This window comes from Carassius gibelio, chromosome A18, assembly GCF_023724105.1.
Source record: "Carassius gibelio isolate Cgi1373 ecotype wild population from Czech Republic chromosome A18, carGib1.2-hapl.c, whole genome shotgun sequence".
Classification (NCBI taxonomy): Eukaryota; Metazoa; Chordata; class Actinopteri; order Cypriniformes; family Cyprinidae; genus Carassius; species Carassius gibelio.
Window position 1 is genome coordinate 14648234 of NC_068388.1, and position 20214 is coordinate 14668447.

The following is a 20214-nucleotide window of genomic DNA, read 5'->3' on the forward strand; positions in this document are numbered from 1 at the left end:
TGGCCTCTTATTCCTTATAGCTGAATTGCAACACAACATATCAATATTCAGTGCCGTGTTCAAGGCAGATGATATACACCAGTATAATGGGAAAATACGTCAATAAGTAACAGCCTTGAAACAGTTGGCTACTGTGACTTTTGCACAACTCTGGTCTCATTAAGTTACAGCCCAGCTTCCACTGACCCCACTAAGACCTTTGTGACATCAGAGGTGATCGAGCATGCTCTTTGACACCCACAGGTGCCACAGCACATCTGTAAACACACAGTTGGGCTCTTTAGAGAGCTTAGCAAAATTATTTAACTGACACAGCAGCTGTGTCAGCTCACAGTCCATTAAATTGATATGATGTGATTTGGTGTTCTTATTTTAACTGATGGATAAATATAGAATATAAAGATATGTATTATTCTAATAAATTAAAATAAGTTTACTGTGGAATAATTCTTTTTTTTTTTGGCAGTTTTTTTTGTAAGAAATAACTTTTATATTATTTTTATTTTTATTACTTTTATATATATTTACGATATTACAAACAATGTTTAATTTTTGGCAGCCATTACTCCAATAGTCAGTGTCTCATGATCCTTCAGAAACCATTCTTAATTATTATCAGTTATTATTTGTACTCAGTTATTAATAATAATATCAATGTTGAAAACAGTTTTATTTAGCTTTATATTTTTGTGGAAAAAACGCGAAGAGCATTTATTTGAAATATAAATCTTTTGCTATCACTTTTGTTCTCTTTACTGTCACTTTTAATCTGTATGCATCCTTGCAGCATGAAAGTATTAATTTCTTAAAAAAAAAAAAAACCAAACTTTAGAACTGTAGTATACTTTATCACGGTTTGCACAGAAATATTAAGCAGCAAAAACTTATGTTTAACAATGTTTCTTCAGTCATGTGACACCTTAAAGGCTTGTAAAAAATCCCAAATAATTTTTTCCTATTAATTTTAAACAGAAAACAGATATTTAAATGTAATAATATTTCACAATATTACTGGATTTTGACTGGATTTTTGATCTGTTCGTGTATGTATTATTAGAAATTGAATAACACCAAGTGTAAAAAATTATTTTTCTTTTCTTATATATATATATTAAAAAACGGATCTGAAATGGAGCCTGTTTTTGCATGTGCAAAGCTTGCAGATGAGAGGTCTAAAATATGGGCATGTGTATCCTAAGCCCATTTACTGTTAAAACAGATGTGTTTTGAGGGGTGTAGGAACTGGACACTTTTTGGTGTGGATATCATTAATACCGTTATCTTTCTTTAGTTATCATACTTGGTGTGAACAGGCCTTAACACGCCATTGAGTGTGTATGCACCTGCCATTGGAAATAATGGGTGAGAATCCCTAAGAGTATTTACGCTTGCTTGCCATGCATTTAGTCTTAAGAGGAAGAAATAAGTGTGACATTGATAAGGCAGTTCGGTACTCTTCCAAGCCTCCCCAGGTTGTCCTCCGACTCTCTTTGTTTCTCTGTAATCTGCATGAGCTCTGAAGCATTTAGCAGCACATCAGCGCTGATTGTTTGTGTCTCGTGGTGTAAAGTGTCCCGCATCTTCCAAACCCCAGCGCTGCTCTGGGCCTATTGATACATGGATGAGCTAATCCTGCAGATCATGAGGCTCAGCACAGCGGCTTACCCAGAGACCAAAGGCTCAGAATGATTTAGTGCTCACTACAGATGTTATTAATGGCTCTACTTCATTCATAAAAGAGATTTGTGTATGATTTTAGTTTTTCACATAGGGATCAAGTTCTATTCGTATAACATTTAATAATTTTTTTATAGGGACCCTTTACAGATGTCAGAGCTGTCTTCTATTTATCCATAGTGATCAGTGTTGTACAGAATATTAAATTATGCTAATTTCTCCTAATATATATATCGTTAATATGTATATATATATAATATGTATATATATATACATTTTAGTACATTTTAGTTATATTTTTTGTTAACATTTTAGTACATTTCTGTAATCTAACACTCAAAAAAATATAATATTATAATGTTGCAGTCCTAAATTCACTTGTAGTATTTAAAATAATTACAATATTTTTTTCTTGAGTAATTTGTTTGTCATTTATTGAGACAGATAGCATAGAATTTTACTATAGCATAGATTCTAACTATATCAGCCATAAATTGAGAATAAATACCGCCTTATAGGTACTGAACAGCTGTTTCTGTGCATCTCTAAGAATACGAATACATCAGAAGTGTATCATATGCTGCAGTATTTGAAAATATATGTATTTATATCAAATTCTGAATAAATATTTATATTGTGTATAAATGTGTTCATTTAACGTTTCATTTCATATAATAATAATAGACATCAGTTATCTCCCACCCTGTACTTTTGATTTTTTGGATGGTTGATTTTGTCTCTGGGTTTTGAATATAGTCCAACAAGGAGTGTGAGTCACTCAGTGTTTTGCTATTTTAAAAATTAATATTCCTGTAAGTATCAGAGTTGTACTCTCTCTCTCTCTCTCTCTCTCTCTCTCTCTCTCTCTCTCTCTCTCTCTCTCTCTCACACACACACACAGCCTTCTTCCAACAACAAACCTGAGATTGAATTTAAGGTATATCTTGATTATACCTGGCTATATCTGCTTATCTTGCTCCATGATTACATTATGGTCCAATTTGTTCTACTTTAAAACACTAAAATGTGAACCAGTATTAAAATAATTGTCAATATGATCCCTTTAAAATAAGTAATTTGATCTCTGAATATAAAACATGGGCCTTAAGTAATAAGTAGATACTGTATTATAAGTCACAATGGCTTTAATACATGTTGTATACCGAATATTCTTTCTTCCTAGATGTGTTTTTTGACTAAACATTTTATGACTGTTTTAAAGGGCTCTGTGCCCTTACAAAGGATAGACTGGTCCCATTTCCTCTGTGCAGGGGATTGTGGGACAGACTGTGGCAGTGAAAAATTCTCTGAAACCTACTGTATAGGAGGTTAGAAGATAAATCGTGAGGCTTGAGTTTTGACAAAAGTGCTGTTACAGAAGAGGGTAAAAACTGAACCTAGAACACAGTGAAATATGAAAGAGAAATAAAGATGGAGAAAATTAGGTTGGAGAGAGAGAGAGGGAGAGAGAGAGAGAGAGAGAGAGAAAAGAGGAGAAGAGAGCGGAAGATATAGCTACATCATGAGTCAGTGGTGGGAACAGCTGAGAATGCTGTATGTGACAGGTGGAGAGTGTTTGGAAGCAAGTGTGTTTATTACCGTATTTACACGCACTGTGCTATGAACGTACAGTACTAGCCCTTGTGTGTGTGTGTGTGTATTTGTGTCTCACTAATCAGCGTGTTATCATTCAACATATTTGCACGTATATTAATAAGTATTTATTTCATCCCATTCTCCCTGTCACTGTCACCTTTGCCATATGGGTCTGTTCATCCTCTCACTTTGCATTCCTTCTGGGTTTTCTTTTTATTTCTTTCTTTCTCACAACCTGCTCTGGGTCACAGGAGGACCAAGTTGTGCTCCAGTGTACCGCGACTGTTCTGAAGGAGCAGATCAAACTATGTCTTTCCTGTGAAGGCTTCGGGAACCGTCTGTGCTTTCTAGAGACAACGTCTAATGCCCAGGTAAAGTCATCAAAAAGGTGTTAACAACCTGGGCAGGAATGGTACTCATCATTACAAATATCCACTGTGGACCATGTTTTTTAGCTACATCATGGTTATTTTATAAATAATATATAGCTATTTATAAATATATAAAATATCTATATTACAGTTATTTTTATGATGCAAATAATACAATACATTTGTATTTTTATATTTCTCATTTAAGTTATCCAGTGTACCAAACATATGTTTTGGCTGTACCACACCAGTTTTTGATTTATTTACATTTATATGGAAGTATTTTTTATTAAATATAAAATTTTACATGCCTTAAGTTATTTCAGTAATATTTTAAAATTCCTCATTACAATATCCAGCATACCACATTATTTTACTATATCACATAATGATTTACTTTAAATTATATGTTTATTATATGTATTAAAATTGCTTTTTAGATGCATACTGTTATTTTATTCATATTTAATATTAATATTTGACATGACTGAACACAAATACATTGCAGTAGACAAAGAAAACGTGGTTTGCTTCATACATTCACGAGCACTGCTGAAAGCAGCAATCAACATTTTTCATAACTAAACATTGTTTTTAAAGATCCCTTGAATTGTTAAGGGTATCCTGCCAATGTAACAACTATATTTATGTCCAAAAATGTGTGTGTTTCTTTGTCTTCATCTGCAGAATGTGCCGCCTGATCTGGCGATCTGTGCCTTTGTACTGGAGCAGTCGCTCTCAGTACGAGCTTTGCAGGAGATGCTGGCCAACACAGTGGATATGAGTGAGGTGAGAGTCTCATAAAGGAGAAAGAGAGAACGATGGAGAGGTGGAGAGCAGGGAGCAATTCGAAAAGCAGAGGGTCAAAAAGAAAAGGAATCGTGAACAAAGTTTTGGGATGATTAAAAATATCTAATTGTTACGTGCTTTTACAATTTACATAGGCAAATTCTGTTACAGTTTTTCTCAGTCACTTTGGTGCATTTCTCAAATCAGAAATGAAATTCTCAAAACTACTTGTACAACCTCCACATCCTCTAGTCATTTATACACATCATAAAACCAGATTATCTTTCTTTTGAACAAGTTGCGATTGCTTTTGTACATTCATGCAATTGATTACACACTTTTATCTGCGGTTTCTTACATTATCAGTCGCTCAAAATTTATTATATACTTTTCTGTGCAAATAGTCTAACCACCCAAAACATCTATAAACATTTAGTTCATCGTATAGGTCATTAAATGCTAAATGGTTAATCTAGTTGTCATAAACTGCCAAGCACACTTTTTATTTGTATTTTTTACACATTATTATTAGACTTTTTGTCAATTTGGCATGAATTATGCAAGTGAATCTTTACTAATGAAGAGAATAAACCACAGATAAACCATTTCTCTGAAATAGCTCATCTCATGAATCATCAAAGGTTCATCTCATGAATCTTCAGTTGGAAAGCTTATACAGCATAGACAGAGCACAACACAAGAGTTGCAAATTCTGAAAATTGACTTATTTTCATCTTTGTGTCCATATTTATTTTTCCTTTTCTATATCACAATGGCTTTGTAAAGTTTTTTTTTTTTTTGGGCCACTAGTAAAAGTGTAACTGGGAATTCTTTCAGTCTCTTTCAGTCAATACCCCAGTACAGTAATTTGTAAATCTGTACTTTTGAAATGATTTTATGGCATACATAAGCATATGGCATACAGTTCAATACAGCAACTGTCATCCAAAATGTTGCCATGGTTTACATCAGAACATCCCTCCAGTGTACACTGTTATATTGACAGCATGACTAAGCAATTTTATCGTCTTATCCGTAAACTATGACACAAAGACTTGTCATTCTGATGGCACTGACATTTTCATTGACACAGATATTTATTTTGAGAGATGAACTAAGGATTTCGAGCAAAAGACTGGCTTTTGCAGGTAATCCATGGTGTTTTGCTCTTTGTACGAGTTGTTTTGAGAAATGCACTTACTGTTTTGCAAATCTCAAGGATGATTCGAGAAATGTACCAAAGCGACTGAGAAAAACTGTAAATAAAATATCTCACTTGGCATTGAACTTTGAGCTTTTAACAGATATTATTTATACTCTAACAACAAAATTAAACACACTAACTAAACATGGGATCACGAAGAACGGGACCTTTAAAATTAGTGATAAGAAAAACATCTAAAAAGACATAGGATGGATGGATGGATGAATGGACAGATGGACAGAGAGGCAGACAGACAGACAGATAGATGGACAGACAGACAGACATACGGACAGAGAGACAGACAGAAGGCCAGACAGACGTAGAGACAGATAGACAGACAGACAGACAGATGGACAGAGAAAATTTTATTTTAAAATCAGTGATCAGAAAAACATCTAAAAAACACATAGATTGGATGGATGGATGGACAGAGAGACAGACGGACAGACAGATAGATGGACAGACAGACAGACGTACGGCCAGAGAGACAGACAGATGGACAGAAGGACAGACAGACAGACAGACAGACAGACAGACGGACAAACAGACGTACAGATAGATAGACAGAGACAGATGGACAGAGAAAATTTGATTTTAAAATTAGTGATCAGAAAAAACATCTAAAAAACACATAGATAGGATGGATGGATGGATGGACAGACGGACAGAGAGACAAAAGGGCAGACAGACAAACAGATGGACAAACAGACAGACGTACAGACAGAGAAAGAAACAGATGGACAGAAGGACTGACAGACAGACGTACAGACAGTTAGACAGACAGATGGACAGACGGACGAACGGACGGACAGGCAGACAGAGAGAGATAGATAGTAATAAACCGTTTCAATATGTTGTCAATTGTCAGTCAATGTGTTGTTGGACCTCATTATACATACACACAATTTTCATCCTGCTGTTTTGTTATATGTTAGGGGCATGAGGTCATCTAAAACCCGGGTTATTAGAATTATATTCTGGTGTTAGAGGGTACATTTGTTAGTGTAACTGAATTTCCTGTACTTTTTGTTTCCCTCTTTACTTTTCATCTCCCTTTCCTGCCAACTTTAGGCAGTCGATTTGGAAAAATGGGTATGTCTAATGTCTCATCGTAACCTCAGCACCTTTCCTCTCCTCTGTATCTAAATCTCCTACTCGGTGTCCAGTGTGGATGAAATAATGCTATAGTTCTTCTTCACCTCTAAACCTTTACTTCTGTTTGACCTTTGACTGCTGTCACCTGTTCCTCACTTTGTCTGGTTTGGTTGGAGTTGGAATCTCATTTGATCTTCAAATGGCATTTCAAATGACATGTCGTCCGTGTGTATAAGTGTATACATTTGTAAGAAAGAGAGAAAGAGAGAGAGAGAGAGAGAGAGAGAACGAGTGAACATTCCAGAGTGTAAGATGAGCTCAGTGCCACTGAATGCTGATTAAGGTGATTCAGTCTATGGCCCACAACACTAACACTTATTCCTGGCCATGAAAGCTGATAAGCAGGTCTACATGAAACCTGTAACCACACAGATCTGCAGATTTCAAATGTCATTCACAAACTTGCCTGTGGCTTGTTTACTTATTAATTATTTTGGAAAATGTGTTTATACTTTCAGCTATCAAAAATTGTGTACAGTAGTTGTGTAGTTTTACAGGTTTGACTATATATATATATATATATATATATATATATATATATATATATATATACCTAAAACAGTTTGTTTTCATTCACAAAGTTTTACATTACGTTGTATTTATGTTTTGCTCCTGGCATGTTTATATATTAAATTATCTGGAAAAAGATCAGCCTAATTAAAATACAGATTTTTTTTTCCTCCTCTTTTTCACTACTAACTACTGGCCTCCTCGGTACTGTAGTCATGTATTGTCAGGCACAAAACACAGAGGCAGGCTTCAGCAGGAGATCCATTTATTTTAATAAGTCCAAAAAGAAACTCATACTGTTTGGTCTGTTTGGTCAGATCAAACAGTAGGATCCAGTACTCAAAGTGTCCCATGAGTGTATTGAAAGCTGTCTTCCACTCATCCTCTTCCTGCGAATCAGGTGATAGGCATTCCAGAGGTCAAGCTTGGTGAAGACCATGGCTCCCTGCAAAAGCTAAGAGGCAGATGACATAAGAGGCAAGGGTTACCTTCTTTATAGTGATATCATTCAGTCCTCTATAATCTATACACGGATGCAGGGAGCCATCCTTCTTCTTGACAAAGAAGAACCCGGCGCCTGCCGGAGATGAAGAGGGACGGATGAGACCAGCTTTGAGGGATTAGTTAATATACTTGTCCATGGTCTCTCTTTCAGGACTGGAAAGGGAAAACAAGTGACCCTTAGGTGGAGAGGTGCATGGGAGGAGCTTGATGGCACAATCTAAGGGTGATGCGGAGGTAAGGAGGTGGCACGGGACTTGCTAAACATCTGGCACAGGTCGTGGTACTCTGCCGGGACTCTGCTAAAATCAGCCACCTCCACCTGCAAGAGAAGGCACACAGACACAGAAAAACAGGTAGCACCCAAACAAGATGCGAGACAAATCTTGCTCCATGGAAGAGGAATGGCAGGAATTCCCCACTGGGTGGCTAGAGAGCTTTCCTTAAAGTTGCCCTCTGCTCCTGAATCAATCATTGCCAAGCAGGAGTTAGAAAAATCCAAACTGAATAGAGACAGGAAGGAGAGTGTGAGAGGAGGCAGGATGCAATAAAGGGGTAGCACTCACCAGGAACCCCCTCTTTACAGGCGAGCTTTGGCCTTTAAAGTGACCTGGCTTGCCACAGTACAGGCATAGTCCTAGGTCAGGCATTACTGCTTCTGTTGGGGAGTGAGGTGAAGTCGCCCCACCTGCACAGGCCCAGGCTCAGTGGAAGAAATGTTCAAGGAGTCTGTTGGAGAAACAGGAGACAACTCATCCACCCTCCAGAATGGACGAACTGCCAGGCGCTGACAACGGTGGCAAAGGCAACCCTTGATCTGCAATGCCATATTGATAAGATTGTCAAAATCATGTGGCAAGTCATAAGTGCCCAGCTTGTCCTGAATGTCATCCTCTAGCCCAGCACAGAACATGGATCGACAGGCCCCCTCATTCCAGTCACAGGAATCTGCCAGGGTCTTGAAATGGATAGCATTCTCTGTCACTGAGCAACCCACCAGACGAAGCCGAGCTAGTTGGTTGTCTGCTTCCAGACCTCTGGCAGAGAGCGGTCACATAGCCTCACCATTTTCTTTTCAACAGGGAGCTTGAGTCTCCCAGATGGATGTTCCCCAGTCTCAAGCTTTCACTCATCAGTCAGTACGAAAGCCACTTTGGACTCCACAAGTGCATTTGTGCTTGGCTGTAGAGCAAACACCACAGAACACTGGGTCAAGAAGGTCCGGGGTTTGGTATCTCCATCATAGGGTGATGGATTATTGCATCGGGGCTCAGGCTCATGGCGAGGAAGAGGAAAATCTAGGCCACCCTGTGCAGCTTCTTGCTGCAGCTCTTGGATGCGAGTGGTGAGCTCGCCAGCTAGCCAGGAACTTCACCTCCCCTGTGGTGTTAGTCAGTCTGGATTCATGCTGGCCCAAAATAACTCCCTGCTGTGTAGACGCGGTTCTGAAAGAATCTGTGCCTGCTGTGTCCATCTTGGCCAGATCGTTCTGTCAGGCACACAACACAGATGCAGGCTTCAGCAGGAGACCTGTTTATTTTTAATAAGTCCAAAAAGAGACTCCCTCAAAGAGAACAAAAACCAGCCAGGGTATTAGGAAAAATAGTCAAACAGAAACAATGAGCAACTAAAATGTCCTTGCAGAAAACACCCGGCAGAGGGCACTCAATGGCGCGGCTGCTTGGGAATCAAAGAAAGGAGAGGAGAAGAAGAAGCGAGGGAGCCGGTGTCCGAGTGGGCCAAGAAAACTTCTGTGGGGATGAAGGTGCCTGGCCTAGGAAATGACGGAGGAAAAAAAAAATTAAAAACAAAACAACGGGAGGAAGCAACAAAAACCTGACAGGGGACCAACAATGTCATGACTAGAAGTGACTAGACAGAGTGGCTGAGCAATTGGCTAACTGGCGAACAACGATCTGGCACTATTCTGTCAGGGATACGCGGGACTCAGATGCAGGTAACAGAGTTTATTAGCCCACACTGGGCAAACAGGGAAAAAAACAGAAGAATGGCTACTCCTCAGAGTAGAGCAAAAGAAATCTCTCAGCGGGGACCAGTCCAAGCGTCTTCTGTGACGCAACGTCAGGTCTCATCCACCAGAGCGTCGTTGGGGGACGCAGCGTCAAGTCACACCAAAATGCCTGAAGGAAAGGACAGAGTGCAGAGAGGAGCTGGGGGTCAGGTCTCAGAAGATCCAAAAGAGAGGTGAGGCAGGGACCGGAGGCAGAACCAGTCTAGACTGACAAGAGCAGTACCCAGGGAAAGAATACAAATCCAAAAACACGACAAGGCAGGACTAGGCAGACAGGTTGAAACAATCACACTCGAAGCACAAAACAATCACAACGGTCTGACAAAAGACAGAGCACGAGAGGAACTAAAATAGAGGAGAGCTAATGAGGAAGGAGTGGCTACAGGTGTGACGGAACACAGGGAATTAAGGGTAACGAGTGGGAGGGGGAAGAAACACTGACAGCAGAACACATGAGCTGTCAAAACAAAACCCATGTGTCCTGAGACTAGACACACAGACAACAAGACAAAAATATAGCAACACAGACCTAAGTCATGACAGTACCCCCCCCTCCAGCTGCGCCACCAGGCGCAACCCGGAGGGTCTCACCTCGTCGCCGGCGGAAGTCCTCAATCAGAGTCTGGTCCAGAATATCCCGAGCCGGAATCCAACTCCTCTCCTCAGGACCGTAGCCCTCCCAGTCCACTAGATACTGGAAACCCCGACCACGACGTCTAGCATCCAAAAGCTTTCTCACAGTGTAAACAGGATTACCATCCACTAGACGAAGGGGGGGGGGGGGGGGGTATGGGGGAAGAGACAATGGGATTAAGGGGGGATCTAAACACAGGCTTAACCCTGGACACGTGAAAGACAGGGTGAACCCGACCAAGCGTGGGAGGAAGCTTGAGCCGCACTGCCACCGGACTCAGGACCTTGGTGATGCGACATGGCCCAATAAACCTGGGTGCCAACTTACGAGAAGGCTCCCGGATGGGCAGGTCTTTGGTGGAAAGCCATACCTTCTGTCCGCAAACGTACTGGGGAGCCGGAGTCCGGTGACGGTCAGCCGCCAATTTGATCCGTCTGGAAGCCCGGGCCAAGGCCTCCTCAGCCCTCCTCCAGGTGCGCCGACACCTACGGACAAAGGCCAAGGCAGACGGGACCGCAGCTTCAGGTTCCTGTGCAGGGAAAAGGGGTGGTTGATAGCCAACAGAACATTGAAAAGGAGACATACCCGTAGACGCCACCGGGAGGGAATTGTGGGCATATTCAACCCACGACAACTGCTGACTCCAGGAGCTCGGACTCTGTGATGCTAGGCAGCGGAGAGCACGCTCAAGATCCTGGTTGGCTCGCTCGGCCTGCCCATTGGTCTGGGGGTGGAAACCTGAAGACAGACTTGTAGAGGCCCCGATCTGTCTACAGAACTCTCTCCAAAACCGGGAGACGAATTGTGGTCCTCTGTCGGAGACCACATCAACCGGAAGACCATGGATCCGGAAGACGTGGTCCACGACCACCTGAGCTGTCTCCTTGGCGGAGGGGAGTTTGGGTAAGGGGATAAAATGGGCCGCCTTGGAGAAGCGGTCCACCACCGTCAGAATAACAGTGTTACCCCTCGACGGGGGAAGGCCAGTGACGAAATCAAGGGCCAGATGTGCCCATGGACGAGAGGGAATGGGTAGGGGCTGTAACAGACCAACAGGAGACTGGTTAGAAGTCTTATTCTGAGCACAAACTGAGCAAGCCAACACAAACTGCCTGACATCTTGGGCCATGGATGGCCACCAAAATCGCTGACGGATGGCAGCCAGCGATCTCCGAACCCCTGGATGACAAGCAACTCTGGACTCATGACCCCACCGAAGGACCTCAGGACGCAGCGCAGCCGGTACAAACAACCGACCCCCCGGACACCCCCCTGGGACCTCCCCCTCCCGCACGGCCTCTCTTACCCGTCGTTCGACATCCCAAGAAAGGGACCCCACCACCACCTCTCTGGAGAGAATGGTACTGGGGCTCACCTCCTCACCGGGATTCTCGAACAAACGAGAAAGGGCATCAGGTTTAACATTCTTTGATCCTGGCCGATACGAGAGGGAGAAATTAAACCGCCCAAAAAAAAGTGCCCAGCGGGCCTGGCGGGCATTCAACCTCTTGGCCGAACGGATATACTCCAAATTCCTGTGATCCGTCCAGACCAAGAAGGGCAACGCTGCGCCCTCCAACCAGTGGCGCCACTCCCCCAGGGCCAGCCTGACTGCCAGCAGCTCCCTGTTACCTATGTCATAGTTTCGCTCGGCTGGGCTCAGACGGTGAGAAAAGAAGGCGCAAGGATGCACCTTCCCATCCTTGGGGGACCGCTGGGACAGGACCGCGCCTACCCCGACATCAGAAGCATCCACCTCAACAATGAATTGCCGTTCCGGATCTGGGAGACAAAGAACAGGAGCAGAGATGAAACGGGACTTGAGAGCACCAAAGGCCTCCTGAGCTTGTACATTCCATTTGAACGATACCTTAGGAGAGGTGAGTGCAGTTAAGGGTGCAGCAACCAGGCTAAAGTTCCTGATAAATCGCCTATAGAAGTTGGCGAACCCCAAGAACCGCTGCAACGCCTTCCGTGAGTCAGGGGTTGGCCACTCGGCCACGGCCCTTACCTTAGCGGAATCGGCCTTGATCCCCTCCGTCGAGATAATATGCCCCAGGAACGAAACCGACTTGGCATGGAACACGCACTTCTCCGCCTTGACATACAGCTGGTTCTCCAGCAGCCGTTGTAGCACCTGACGGACATGTTGAGTGTGGACCTGCAATGAGGGAGAGAAGATGAGAATATCATCAAGGTACACAAAGACAAATCTGTTCACCATGTCTCTCAACACATCGTTCACCAGGGCCTGGAAGACAGCTGGGGCATTAGTAAGCCCAAAGGGTAGGACCCGGTATTCAAAGTGTCCCGTCGGGGTGTTAAATGCTGTCTTCCACTCATCCCCCTCACGTATACGGATCAAGTGGTAGGCATTACGGAGGTCTAGCTTGGTAAAGACCTTGGCTCCCTGTAACAACTCAAAGGCTGATGACATCAAAGGCAGAGGATACCGGTTCTTTACAGTGATGTCATTGAGGCCACGGTAGTCAATGCAGTGTCGCAGGGAGCCATCCTTCTTCTTAACAAAGAAGAACCCAGCCCCAGCAGGTGAGGAAGAGGGCCGGATGAGGCCGGCATTTAAGGAGTCCTGAATATACTTGTCCATGGCCTCTCTCTCAGGACTAGACAGGGAATACAAACGACCCTTGGGCGGAGAAGTGCCTGGGAGGAGGTTGATGGCACAGTCATACGGCCGATGAGGAGGCAGGGATGTGGCCCGGGACTTGCTGAAGACCTGACAAAGATCACGGTACCCCTCCGGGACCCCGGCAAGATCACCCTCCTCAACCTGAAAAACAGGAGACACAGAGCCAGGAGACAAAGCAGAACCAAGACAAGACGCAAGACATGACTGACTCCAAGAGAACACAGAATTGCCGGACCAATCCACATGAGGGTTGTGCTGCACCAGCCACGGGTGCCCAAGGACAACAGGAGCACCCGGGGAATCTAGGAGGTACAACTCAATTACCTCACAGTGATTGCCGGACACAGTCAAACTTACAGGGGTAGTGGAATGGGTGATGGAAGAGATGAGGAGACCATTTAGGGAGCGAACAGAAATAGGAGAAGGAAGAGGAATAGTAGGAATACCCCACCGTGCTGCAACAGAGGCATCCAGGAAGTTGCCCTCAGCACCAGAGTCAACAAGTGCAGAACAGGAATGAAAGGAGTCCTTGTGCTGAATCGAGACCTTTAACATGGTACGAGAGATGGGGGAGTCGACATGAGGAGTAGCACCCACCAGGATCCCCCGGACTACTGATGGGCTCTGGCTTTTAACGGGCACTGGATAGCTCGATGGCCCGGCTTCCCGCAGTACAGACACAGGCCCCGAGTCAGACGATCCTGCTTCTCTTTAGGGGTGAGGCGAAGACGCCCCACTTGCATAGGCTCAGGGTCTGTTGACGGTGACAAGGAGGTGGAAGCACTACTAGGAACGCCCTCCACCAGCATCCAGGGGGACTGAGCACCACGCCGCTGATGTCTACGCTGAAGGCGCCCCTCCACACGGAGGGCCAGATCCACAAGGATGTCAAGACTCTGCGGTAGATCTTGAGTGGCGATCTCATCCTGGATGTCATCATCCAAACCTTCCCGAAACCTTGCACGCAACGCTGCCTCATTCCAGTCACAGGAGGCTGCCAGAGTTCTGAACTGGATGGAGTAATCGGTGACTGATTGCCTGCCCTGGCTCAACCGCGCTAACTGGGCAGCTGCCTCATCGCCCTGAGCAGAGCGGTCAAACAGTTTGATCATCTCTGCCCTGAAGTCCTGGAAAGTGGCACAGAATGGAGCACGGGCATCCCACACAGCTGTTGCCCAGTCCCGGGCCTTTCCTTTCAAGAGGGTGATCACGAATGTGACTTGGGACTCCTCAGTAACATAGCGCCGAGGCTGGAGGGCGAAGACCAGAGAACATTGGGACAGAAAGGCACGGCAGGAGTTAGGGTCCCCATCATATGGCGGTGGACAATTGGCATGGGGTTCAGGCTCAGAACGAGTAGCCGATCTGCTGGCCAAGGCTTCAAGCTGGAGCCTCTGAATCTGGAGATTGAGGTTCGCTACCTGGGCTGTGAGGCCCTCAACCTCCCTAGTGGTGGTGGTCAACTGGCTGGAATGCTGTCCCAGAAGAATGCCCTGTTGACTGACTGCGACTCTTACTTGGTCTGCACCTGCTGAATCCATCGTGGTCAGACCGTTCTGTCAGGGATACGCGGGACTCAGATGCAGGTAACAGAGTTTATTAGCCCACACTGGGCAAACAGGGAAAAAAACAGAAGAATGGCTACTCCTCAGAGTAGAGCAAAAGAAATCTCTCAGCGGGGACCAGTCCAAGCGTCTTCTGTGACGCAACGTCAGGTCTCATCCACCAGAGCGTCGTTGGGGGACGCAGCGTCAAGTCACACCAAAATCCCTGAAGGAAAGGACAGAGTGCAGAGAGGAGCTGGGGGTCAGGTCTCAGAAGATCCAAAAGAGAGGTGAGGCAGGGACCGGAGGCAGAACCAGTCTAGACTGACAAGAGCAGTACCCAGGGAAAGAATACAAATCCAAAAACACGACAAGGCAGGACTAGGCAGACAGGTTGAAACAATCACACTCGAAGCACAAAACAATCACAACGGTCTGACAAAAGACAGAGCACGAGAGGAACTAAAATAGAGGAGAGCTAATGAGGAAGGAGTGGCTACAGGTGTGACGGAACACAGGGAATTAAGGGTAACGAGTGGGAGGGGGAAGAAACACTGACAGCAGAACACATGAGCTGTCAAAACAAAACCCATGTGTCCTGAGACTAGACACACAGACAACAAGACAAAAATATAGCAACACAGACCTAAGTCATGACACTATTCGACACCAAAGAAGGAAATAAAAAGGGCAGTGGATGAACAAACATTGAATTCAGGTGAGCAGAATCAAACAATTAAAGGGGGGGTGAAATGCTCATTTTCACTCAATATCCTGTTAATCTTGAGTACCTATAGAGTACTGCATCCTTCATAACTCCAAAAGTCTTTATTTTTATTGTATTTATAAGAGAAAGATAGTCTGTACCGATTTTTCCTGGAAAAACACGAGCGCCTAGAGGCGTGACGTGTGGGCGGAGCTAAATCACGAGCGCGAGTAGGCTTTTGCGTTTGGAAGCTGTGACGCAGATCCAGAGGCTGAAATTTAACAAGAGCAGCATCAGCAAAGGCGTCTCTATGTGGTATGTACTGAAACTGTATATATTTGCTTACGGGTTTTGGAAAATTACTAAGTTCCACTTTATGTCGTCTTTTTTTTTTTTTTTAAGCTGTACATGTGGAAAGTGCAGTTTGATGACAACATCGCATGTTGTTTACTTGATGTGCTTACGCGCTGATAGCTAAGTTAACAACACAGAGATATTTGAAGCAGTTTTACTCACCGCATGCGGTTCCAACACACGATCGTGACCCTTTTTCGTTGGGACTGCATTATCCTTAAGAAATAAACAATGTGCAAATCCGTCGTCAAACTGGGCCTTGTTTGTAAAACAAGCATCTTCGAAATGCAGGGGAACAAACACAAACACTTGCACAACTCCGTTGATGCTCTGTAAAAATAAACTCCATCCACTGGTCCCTTAATGCTGTTTCTCTTTTGGTAATCTGTGCAGGGTTGTCTTGCCCTGGCAACCAAAAACACACTTCTTTTGTGACATTTCGCAACGCTCTCGCTCTGATCAGTGAATGCCTGTTGTGCTCTCAGTGCTCTGCTATACGGGAGCGCGCGCTCTTCCAGAAGAAGTGCCTTAGGACCCATATAAGGAAATTCCGCTCCGTCTAACGTCACACAGAGCCATACTCGAAAAAAACTTTCCGAAACTTGTGACAAACCGGAAGAGGTTTTTTTGGAACAAAAATACTCCTTCAAACGTACAACTTTATTTTTTGAAACTTTGTCCATGTTTAGCATGGGAATCCAACTCTTTAACAGTGTAAAAAATTCAGTATGCATGAAATAGCATTTCACCCCCCCCCTTTAAGAGTAGTGATGGTGGTAATTAGAGGGAGGGAGGAAATGCCACATGTGCAGGATGAATGATCTTAGTCTTCCATTCGTCTCCTTTTTGGATATGGATGAGATCATAGGCACTACGAAGATCTAGTTTGGAGAATATAGTGGCTCCCCAAAGTTGTTCAAGGGCTGCTGGGACATGGGGAAGAGGATACCAGAACTTGACTGTGATTTGGTTTAAAGCTTCATAATCAATACAGGGTTCTTGTCGCATTCTTTGCCACGAAGAGAAAGCTTGAAGCGGCAGGCGATGTGGATGGGACTGTTTGAGAGCCTCTTCTATGTACTCCTCCATGGCCTTCTGTTCTAGTAAGGAGAGAGGATAGATTTTTCCATGAGGCACTGGCCCACCCAGAATCAGATCAATTGCGCAATCCCAGGGGGTGGTGAGGAGGCAGTTGTGAGGCTTTGTTAGGGCAGAACAAGTCACTAAATTCTTGATAGCAGGAGGGAATATCCACGGATCGATTCTCCAAGGGACTCTCGATGGAGGTATTGTTAAGGGGCAGGATCTCCAAAAGTCTTTTCGGTGGAAATGGCCGATTGGTGAAGCAAGATTGAAAACACTGGTCACCCCACCAGAGGACTTCGCCTGACAACCAGGAGATAATCGATTATGTTGCACCAACCAGGGACGACCAAGATTGACATCTGCTGTAGAGCCCTCGAGAACCAGGAAATTGATTGACTCCATATGTAATAGGCCTAGAGTCAGTTGTACCAGACCCACACTATACCAGACATGCTGCTGATTTAATGGTCTTCTTGTAAATGGTGACTAGGTAGATGGTTTCTGTAGCAGAAGTTGGTAATTGGAGCTGGTGGCAGAGGACCCCCGAGATGAAGTTCCCGTCTGACCCAGAGTCGAGGAGGGCGGTAACTGGAAGAGTGATGTGGGCAGCAGTAATTTGGACAATAGTGGTGAGTGGATTCATCTTAATGGGAGATGGTTTAATGTAACTCACCACTGGATGTGGAGGATGAAGGGGACAGACCATGATGTAATGCCCACTTGAGCTGCAGTATAGGCAGACCCTGGGTCAGCCTCCTCTGCCGCTCAGTCAGAGTTAGACATTTGGTGTCGGTTTGCATGGGTTCGGGGTCGGTCTGGGGTAATGTGGGGTTGGTCGGGCTGGTGAACACTCCTTGAGGCAGGACTGAAGGTGATTTGAGCATCTGATGGCGAACTGAAAAAAATCTTTCAAGTCCATGTGAATCATCGTACTTGGCCAGCTGTGGGCGAAGCTTGGGTTCCAGACCTTGAAGAAACGCAGTGAGGAGGGATGCCTCATTCCAGGCGCTGGCCGTAGAAATAGTTCTGAATTGTAGGGAATACTGATGTATGGTCATTCTGCCCTGTTTAAGATTATAAAGTTGCTCACCAATCAACAAGTCGCCCTTAGTAGTGCCAAATACCTCCCGGATAGTGAGTGATGAAATTTTCCATCGACTGGGTTGCCGGACCAGCTTGCGTCCATATTGTCTCTGCCCATCGCAGAGCGGGACCTGTGAGGGACGATATAATAATACGATATTTGACTGTTCATTGGGATATAACTGAGGTTGTGTCCCGATGGCAAGAGAACATTGGAGGAGAAACCTGTTGCATTCCTGAGTATGGTGCTGGTCTGACAAATGGTCTGGAGTACACAATCTGGGCAGGAGAACCAGAAGTGGTGTGTTGTGGTGGATGAAAAGAGGTAAGCAAAGAGGTAAGTCAATGAAGTCAATGCAGGTAACTATGACAGAGGAAAGTTCTGTTGTGTAGCGACAAGATCGGACAACTTGCTGACTGAGGTGTGTGCTTTTATGTGGTGGTGAATTGATGACTGAATTGTAAACAGGTGCTGGTGATTAATACTCAGTTGAGGGAGTGCGCTGTGAGTGGCTGAGTGATGAGCTTGACCGACTTGTGACAATTTCCCTGATTTTACAAAGACTTTTCCATTATTATTATTATTTATTTATTTATTTATTTATTTATTTATTTATTATTATTATTTTTGACCACAGTGACTCTTTCTGCATACTTTGAAATATTGGGTTACACCATAGACATTGACTCATCAAACAAGACATTGCAGTAAAATAAGTCATATATATATATATATATATATATATATATATATATATATATATATATATATAAACATTTGGGGTGTGGGGGGGTGGGCATCTCTTTAAGGTCTGCTATGTTGTGCTCTCTTTCTCTCTCTCTCTCACTTATGTAATCATACTCATAAATAGTATGAGACTATATACAAAACTCACTAATAGCAACAGTAATCGTGTTTTCTTGCTTTTAAACCTTACTGGATGTTGAGAAAAGGTAAGCCGTCCACAGGATGTGTCTGTTGTCCTCGTGACGGCTGAATGTGACCTTTGACTCTTTGACTCTTCTGTCCATTGGTTGTTTTTTGTATGTATGCTCTCTCCATTTACTGTAACCCACTTCCTGTATATGTGAACTTACAGTATGCAAAGAAATCTTTGGTACTTTATTCCTCTGTCCTTTCATAACAGTTTTTTTTTTTTCAGTTTACCTCTTCTTATGTCTCACTGTTGTCGCCATGTGAAAATGGTGGAGCTCTTTCCTTTCCTATGTAAAATGCTGCCGTTTACTATCCAACATAGTCCTTAAAACACTATTTGTGTAAAAGGAAGTTGTTTTGACTTTTTTTTTTTCTTTGTTGTTCCTCAATCTCCAGTCATCTCAGGGAGGGGGACACCGAACGCTGCTCTATGGCCATGCCATCCTCCTGAGACACTACCACTCTAGCATGGTGAGAGATGCATGAGGGGTCCTTTTCACCATTTACTGAACTTTAATGTGATGGCACTAATTTTAGGGAGATGTGTGTTACCCTGAATTACAGTATCTCAGCTGCCTGACGACATCACGTTCACTCACAGACAAGCTTGCCTTTGATGTGGGCCTTCAAGAGGATTCTACAGGTACATGTAATGACCTAGAACAGGGCCGTAGCTGGGGTTTGCGGGTCCCTGGTGCAGGTTGTACCTGTGGGCCCCATTTGAATCTGTGTAAACAGCACAAATAAATCAGTACAACAAAGATAAAAATTAAATAATGATCAATGAACAATACTTTTTTTCAAGTTTGTAGGTGTTCAGGTACAGAAACTGATTATTAATCAAATGTAAAATAACATTGCGTAGTCTTCACTGTATAAATTAAATATAGATTTATTCCTGTTAAAACTACAAAAGTTATTCAGCCAAGATCAGTGAGGGATTTTCTCTCTTTTTTTTTCTTGGATTAATATCAATGGACACAGACAACAGCTTATAAATTTGGCGCTGTCACTTTAAGACACAATGCAGGGATCCAATATAATGATAAACATTTAATTTCTTTCTCAATTGTTGACATTCACTTAAGACATAACCAACTGATTTTTGAGTACTCGCCAAAATTGGTATTTGACATTTTTTTATGTATTTGAAGATGTGAAAGAGAACTCAGTTAGGTGTTTGTGTGCTGCCTGAGACGCAGCTCTCTGTAAGTGCACCGAACACAGAGTACTCATTTGAGCTCTTTCACATCTTCTTGTGCTTGAATGCCGTAAAATCTCTTGAATTTTTCTCAAGGCTTAAAAACATGTGCAAATGATAAGCTTTTGTTATTATGTGCAGCAGTGGCCCATCAACTGTCCCGAGTGTCTTTCATGCTGGCCTT

At 43.6% G+C, this 20214-nt stretch overlaps 1 protein-coding gene across 8 annotated transcripts in view; it reads left to right on the forward strand.

Moving 5' to 3' along the window:
* LOC127934027 (ryanodine receptor 1) overlaps positions 1–20214 on the forward strand; it is a 115214-nt gene that overhangs the window by 22065 nt on the left and 72935 nt on the right. For 5 of the 8 annotated variants that reach the window (XM_052531196.1, XM_052531197.1, XM_052531198.1 and 2 more), the window contains 5 exons: positions 3525–3644; positions 4332–4433; positions 6709–6729; positions 19226–19300; positions 19394–19472. In XM_052531196.1, coding sequence (XP_052387156.1) covers positions 3525–3644; positions 4332–4433; positions 6709–6729; positions 19226–19300; positions 19394–19472 — 397 coding nt within the window. The remainder of the gene's footprint in view (positions 1–3524; positions 3645–4331; positions 4434–6708; positions 6730–19225; positions 19301–19393; positions 19473–20214) is intronic. The other 3 variants (XM_052531200.1, XM_052531202.1, XM_052531203.1) reach the window with 1 other exon arrangement.